The sequence below is a fragment of the Setaria italica genome, chromosome IX (genome assembly GCF_000263155.2).
Source record: "Setaria italica strain Yugu1 chromosome IX, Setaria_italica_v2.0, whole genome shotgun sequence".
In the NCBI taxonomy this organism is placed as follows: Eukaryota; Viridiplantae; Streptophyta; class Magnoliopsida; order Poales; family Poaceae; genus Setaria; species Setaria italica.
Genome location: NC_028458.1, coordinates 32052674 through 32059352, shown reverse-complemented (window position 1 = coordinate 32059352; position 6679 = coordinate 32052674). Strand labels below are relative to the sequence as shown.

Here is a 6679-nt window from a genome sequence, read left to right as displayed (position 1 = left end):
AAAGTACTCATATGAAACATTGGCAAAGCAGTAAAGATAGAGTTTGTCAATTGTAGTCTCCCTGCTTGGGATAAGAGGTTTGAAGTGGATAGTAGAATTATTTCATAGTAGCCTTATTTCACACCTAGTCACTACTGGAAGAAATTCCTCAATTCTTGGCTTTGTCAATCCAAGAGGTAGACCCAAATAGGTGAAAGGAAGCTTTCCCACTGAACAGGCAAAAATCTATGCTAGATGTTGGATCCTTTCCTCTGAAATGTTAATGGGCAACATCATAGATTTATTAAAATTTACTTTCAGCCCAGTTGAATTGGCAAATGACTGCAAAAGGATTTTGAGGTAAAGCAGTTGTATAGGACAACCTCCATAATAATGAGTGTATCATTAGCATATTGTATAACTGGGAAGTCCTGGTTATAGTTAAGAGGAATTGGTAGTCGTAAATGACCTTGCTCCTTGGCATTGTTCAGAATTGATTGGAGTAAATCTGCCCCAAGTACAAAGAGAAGAGGGGATAGGGGATCTCCCTATCTAACTCCTCTTTTACATATAAACCTTTTTCCTGGAACTCCATTTAGTAGGATAGAGGATGTTCCTGAACTAAAAATTTGTTTCATCCCTTTGATCCATTTTTGTCCAAAACCCTTATGCTGCATAATCTAGCACTCTTGGCGCATGTTGCATATCCATCAAATTGAAAAAAAAGAGGTCAAATTGCAATAAGGGTATTAGAATTCATCTTCTCCTGTAATATGGCTTATGGACTTTAATTCTTTCAGGTGTACTCAAAGTTCTCACCGGCCTTCCTCTAACTTGTATTGTATCCTATCCTTGCAGATTGGCACAATTTATTCTATTATTATTGGATTCATTAATACCCATGACACCTTGTCCTGCGGGAAATTGAGGTTGAAATCATTCTGTTGCAAGTTGGGTAAAAAGCTAGCACCAAAGTCGAATCTGCATTATATAAAATACATACTTAATCCATATTCAAAAAATACAAACAAAATCCACTTCACATCACTTCGTTTCTGGCTTGCATTTGAAATTGGTGCTAACTTTTTCCTCTATATCATTTCTCTTTATTTCACATTTTTGTGTCAAGCTATTTATAGGCCCAAAATATCCCACAACAACTCGCGGGATATTTATACTACTCCCTCTGTTCCAAATTATAAGTCATTCCAACTTTCTTGGAGAACCAAAGCATCTCAAGTTTGACCAAATTTATATAATAAAGTACTAACATTCATGATACCAAATAACTACCAATAGTTTTATCATTAAGTATATTTTCAAAGTATATCTATTCGGTGCTATAAATTTTTGTGATTCTCTCTATAATTTTGATCAAATATAAAATAGTTTGGCTCTCCAAAAAAGTTGAAATGCCTTATAATTTGGAATGGAGGGAGTAGTATATAAGAAGCTACGCACACTGTACATCTAAACTAAATAAATGAATCAATTCACTTATATCTTGACCAATTGTACTTGTTATCATATTACAGAGGCAGTATATCCAGATCTTAAGTACAGCCACTGTACTCTTCGTTGGAGAAGGGGTACCACAAATAGCCCCTGTTTGATTATATAAGTGTGCCAACTGTGATGACAACACTCATTATGCGCCTCATCTTTTAGTGCTCAAGACTCTTTTTGCTAACAACCCCGTTTGGTGTCCACTAATTAGCCAAAGAAGTAGATAATCACTGAAGACAAAAAAAAGAGTGAAGACCAAATTATGGTTATTGTAAAAATGGGCCCTGTAAGAGGTAAGCTAATAATGATTGCTGCAAAATCGGCGTGGATAGGAGAGAGAATCCTGCACCTACACTATATAAACCAATTGCGATGCCTGATCGAGTAATTAACATTTCAGAGCCCCTCAACATATAAATGATCTAAGTCGGTTTCATTTCTTACACCCATCATCATATAGATGTGCTAGGTAGCTCGATATCCTTGGTCCCTATGCGTTCTTCCTTGTGTACATGTGTGAATTATATCCACCATTATTTTTCTCCCCTTCTGTAGAATGCACATGAATTTCCTGATATGTGCCCACCAGCTTACTACGGAAACTAAGGGATGCTGCTTTTACTGTGTTATAAAGGAGTACAAAGATTGACAAGAATTAACATCAGGATATAGCAATCTATCTCCTGCTAAGTGGATTCTCAATGCGACGTTTAGAAATAATGCCCAACAATACAAAGCATTTACATGCCATTTCATTTGGGTATATCTTATGGTACATTAGATTTCCTCTTGATTAGTCTCCACGGACGAAATTTTTGTAGGTTTGAGAGGATCCTTGGTGAACGTTCTTAAATTATCGGCCATAATAAAGGACTCTTCCACTGAAGTGGGGCCTTCATTTATTTAGGTATTTTTTGCAATAGCTTTTTTTTATAAATACTTAATTTCTTTGACAAAAGTGATGTTCAGTCTGTTTGTGCCTTAGTCTGGTCGATCAATATGTAACTCTCAAATATATTCTCTGCATTTAATATTTGACGGCTTAGTCACTTGATAAGTTTTTGTAAATATATATTGTATAAGAAACCAAAAAAATATGGTCGGCATTGTTGCAATCTTTTACTACTATTCATACAAAACAGTATCTTCCAACGCATGATACTGTTTTTCTTTGCTTCGGTCAGTTAGTATACAACCAATAATCAAAGTAAGTACCTGCAGCGTACATTACCTTGTATCCGTATACATAAGGTCAGGAAAGAACTAATTTTGTATGCACATTCAGAAAGTACTGTTCCTTTTTTCTGAAACAAAGTTGTAGTACTACTGTTCTGCATATTTATTTTCCAGTACACCGGACACGCTTTACATCAACTTTGCTTTTCGGATGTCACCACTGAAAGGACTTACATAATGCACGTACTGACGCTAGCTGCATGCATGCAACAAACGTAACCCACACAACTCAAACTAGCTACCAACCGGCTGGACATGATGAATGATGAGACAGAGATTGATCAACTCAAATGGACGGCATTAATTCCCGATCTGCAATTTCGGCGCCAATATTATGCATGAGTGCTGGCGCCTCATCCCTCGATCATGGAGCTCTTTGATCAAGAGGCCTATATAAGCCATTCCATTGTCCCCTCGTCCTCTCATCGAAGCATCCATCCCCATCCAAACATGGCAGGGGCACCACGGGGGCTTCTCCTCGGCGTTTGCGCTGCGCTGATGGCAGTGGCCGTCGCAAGCGCTGCCTCTGGCGGCGCAGCAACGGTCGTCGTCGGCCTGGCCAAGTGCGCCGACTGCACGAGGAGGAACATGAAGGCCGAGGCGGCTTTCAAGGGTACGTGATCACTTTAACTGTTCACCATGCTTTAACTGATCACTAGTACTAATGTGTATTTTCCTTATTTATTTCAGGTCTTCAAGTGGCGATCAAGTGCAAGAACAGTAAAGGCGACTACGAGAGCAAGGCCGTCGGCCAGCTGGATGGCTCTGGCGCCTTCAGCGTTCCACTCACCACCGACCTCCACGGCGCCGACTGCCTTGCACAGCTTCACAGCGCGGCGGGCACTCCGTGCCCCGGTCAGGAGCCTTCCATGATTGTTCCGCAGTCCGAGAGCGACTTCGTCGTGGTCCCTGGCAAGACAAACAACCCATCGGCAGAATGCGCGTCGGTCACCATCTGCGGCCCTATCAAGAAGCACTTCCTCGACCACTTCCACAAGAAGAAGCCCGTACCGCCGAAGCCGAAGCCCGAACCTAAGCCGCAACCGAAACCTGAACCCAAGCCGCAGCCAGAGTACCACCCCCCAACACCGACGTATGGATCACCAATGCCCACATATGGATCCCCAACTCCGATCTACCATCCTCCAGCAAGGCAGTTGTTCGACAAGAAGCACTTGTTTGATCACTTCCATAAGAACCACGACCACCACCACTTCTTTGACCATTTCCACAAGAAGCCCATGCCGCCGAAGCCGAAGCCGGAACCTAAGCCGCAGCCGAAGCCAGAGCCTAAGCCTCAGCCAGAGTACCATCCCCCAACACCAACATACGGGTCTCCGACACCGATCTACCACCCTCCAGCTAGGCACTTGTTTGCCAAGTTGCTTGGTCACTTCCACAAGGACCACGATCACCACCACTTCTTCGACCACTTCCACAAGAAGCCCATACCGCCAAAGCCGAAGCCGGAACCTAAGCCGCAGCCCAAACCAGAGCCCAAGCCTCAGCCAGAGTACCATCCCCCAACGCCAACATATGGGTCGCCAACACCCACATACGGGTCTCCTACACCAATCTACCACCCTCCAGCTAGGCACTTGTTTGCCAAGTTGCTTGGTCACTTCCACAAGGACCACGACCACCACCAACTCTTCGACCACTTCCACAAGAAGCCTGTTCCACCGAAGCCAGAGCCCAAGCCGCAGCCAGAGTACCACCCCCCAACACCTACATATGGGTCTCCTACTCCAATCTACCATCCTCCTGCTAAAGACTTGTTCAACAAGAAGCACTGGCTTGACCACTTCCACAAGGATCATGAGCACCACCACTTCTTTGACCACTTCCACAAGAAACCAGTGCCTCCTAAGCCAAAGCCGGAGCCCAAACCTCAGCCAGAATACCACCCCCCAACGCCTAAATACAGTTCACCCACGCCCACGTATGGGTCCCCGACTCCGATCTACCACCCTCCGGCCAAGAACTGAGTTGAAGGATGTGCTAAGTGATGGACATTCCTACGAGTTTGGATGCATGGTTTTGCGTGATTTGAAGCAAAGTTCTTCAGTTTCCACAGAATAAAAGTACAGCTATATTTCTTATACATCGAGTGAGTATACTTCTTTGTGTGTTGGGATATGTGTCATATGTAAGATTCAGGTGTTCCTTTGTATATTCAAATTATACTATAATGTAATTGTACACTTTGAGTGCGAAGTAAAAAGTGTACAGTGTATTTCTAACTTTTCTTGGAATTGAACAATTGCAATGCAAACATCTACGGTTGAATATGTTTGTCTTTCCTGAACGACCGCCAAGAACTTTCATGAGCGAAGAAAGTTTTTTTTTTGTTCCGTTTAGATCCCCACAAAGCATGTTTCAGAGAGAATATGAATATACTGTTGAAAGAAACATTGCCTCATATTTGTGGTTTTGTTGATTGAGCGAGTGACAACATAGTCATTGGGACTAATAGTTTGTCAAGCATATACCTTGTAGGTTTTGTAAGTTCCAAGGATGCAAATCAAACCATGCAAGATCCAAATAACGTTATTCAAGTATCCAAGCCATGGTATTTAGAATTATTCTATGGTATTCAAGTCACGGCATTCAAGTCATGGTATTCAAGTGAGGGGATCCAAGTGATAGCCAAAGGAGTGGGTATGTTTAAGTGATGGTATTGAAGTGGCAGTATTCAAATTGGAAAAATACATAGCACCGGATGATCCAACGGTGCACCGCAACAAGCACCGAAGTCAATGGTACAATGCGTAGAAGAGCACCGGGTGATCCGATGGGTATCGGATAAATGCATCGGATCATCCGATGACTACGGTGGGCGTGGTTGTACATGGAGAAGAACATTGGATGTTCCGATGGCTTATAATTTGTTAGCGTCGGATGAATCGGTGAAGATAAGGTTTGGAAGAATGAAGCACCGGATGATCTGACGCCTATGTTGAAGTGACCATCGGACTAAGCGTATTTACTTTGATGCCAGTGACCATCAGACTAAGCGTATTTACTTTGATATCATCCAAAGAGTTTCACGCAAAAACTCTTAAGCACCGGATGATCTAATGGTGCCATTGGATAAAGCGTCGGATGATCCAATGCCCCATCACATGAAGCGTCGGAGTAATTTTGGGCAGCAGGTTTAATGGCTATGTGCGTCAAAAAAGGGCACCGGATGATCTGATAGCTAGCTGCCTAGGTGACAATCGGATCATCCAATGCCCACAGTTTCAGCTAGCCTTTGGAGCAACGGCTCCTTGAGCCTATTGGGCCATTTATAACCCCTCTACTCACCCATTTGAAGTTGTTGTAGTGTCCATCATTGAAGAATAATACTGATCAAGAATATATCCATGCCACCAAAAGTGCAAAAGTGATAATCCAAGGCTTAGCAAGCTTAGAAGATTGTTTGGTTCTAGGATAGGCTTGGAGAGAGTGAATGCAAGAAATTGCTACCTTGTGAACGATCATTGTAAGCTTGGTGTATCAGTAACTTGGGGCCTTTGTGGCTCACTGGCAAGTCATCGACGCTCCGGCTTGGTATGGAACAGTGATGATGACTATGTGCGGGGAACAAGGAGACCCCTTCATGAAGAAGCTCCCTAGTGGAGATGACGTCAAGGTGACTGGAAGAGAGTGAGTGGTGAGCCTTGCCTTTGTGGTAAGCTTCTCACTTCATGAGAATCTTTGGGGCGAGTCGAAGATCTTGACCGGGAGAGACTTGGTGGCTAGAAGTATATACTTGTTAGAGCTCCAACATGGACTAGGGGTGGAGTTTGCCTACCGGTACCATGGGATAAATTGCCGTACTGAGTTTGTATCCTTCCAAACCCACTCCTTTACATTTCTACATTTCATACTGGCAACTTGAGTGTCTTTACTTTCTTAGTGTAGTTCTTGATAGGATTGGTTTATATTCCAAAACTCTTTATGGGTGGGAAGG

The 6679-nt window shown here is 43.0% G+C and overlaps 1 protein-coding gene across 1 annotated transcript; it reads left to right on the top strand.

Annotated features, from left to right (window-relative positions):
- Positions 1 to 3134: 3134 nt before the first annotated feature.
- LOC101766625 (proline-rich protein 4) lies at positions 3135 to 5012 on the top strand. Its single transcript, XM_004983326.3, has 2 exons — positions 3135 to 3334; positions 3412 to 5012. Exons 1-2 carry the CDS (start codon positions 3172 to 3174, stop codon positions 4707 to 4709), a joined length of 1461 nt encoding a protein of 486 aa, XP_004983383.1. The 5' UTR covers positions 3135 to 3171; the 3' UTR covers positions 4710 to 5012.
- Positions 5013 to 6679: the final 1667 nt, after the last annotated feature.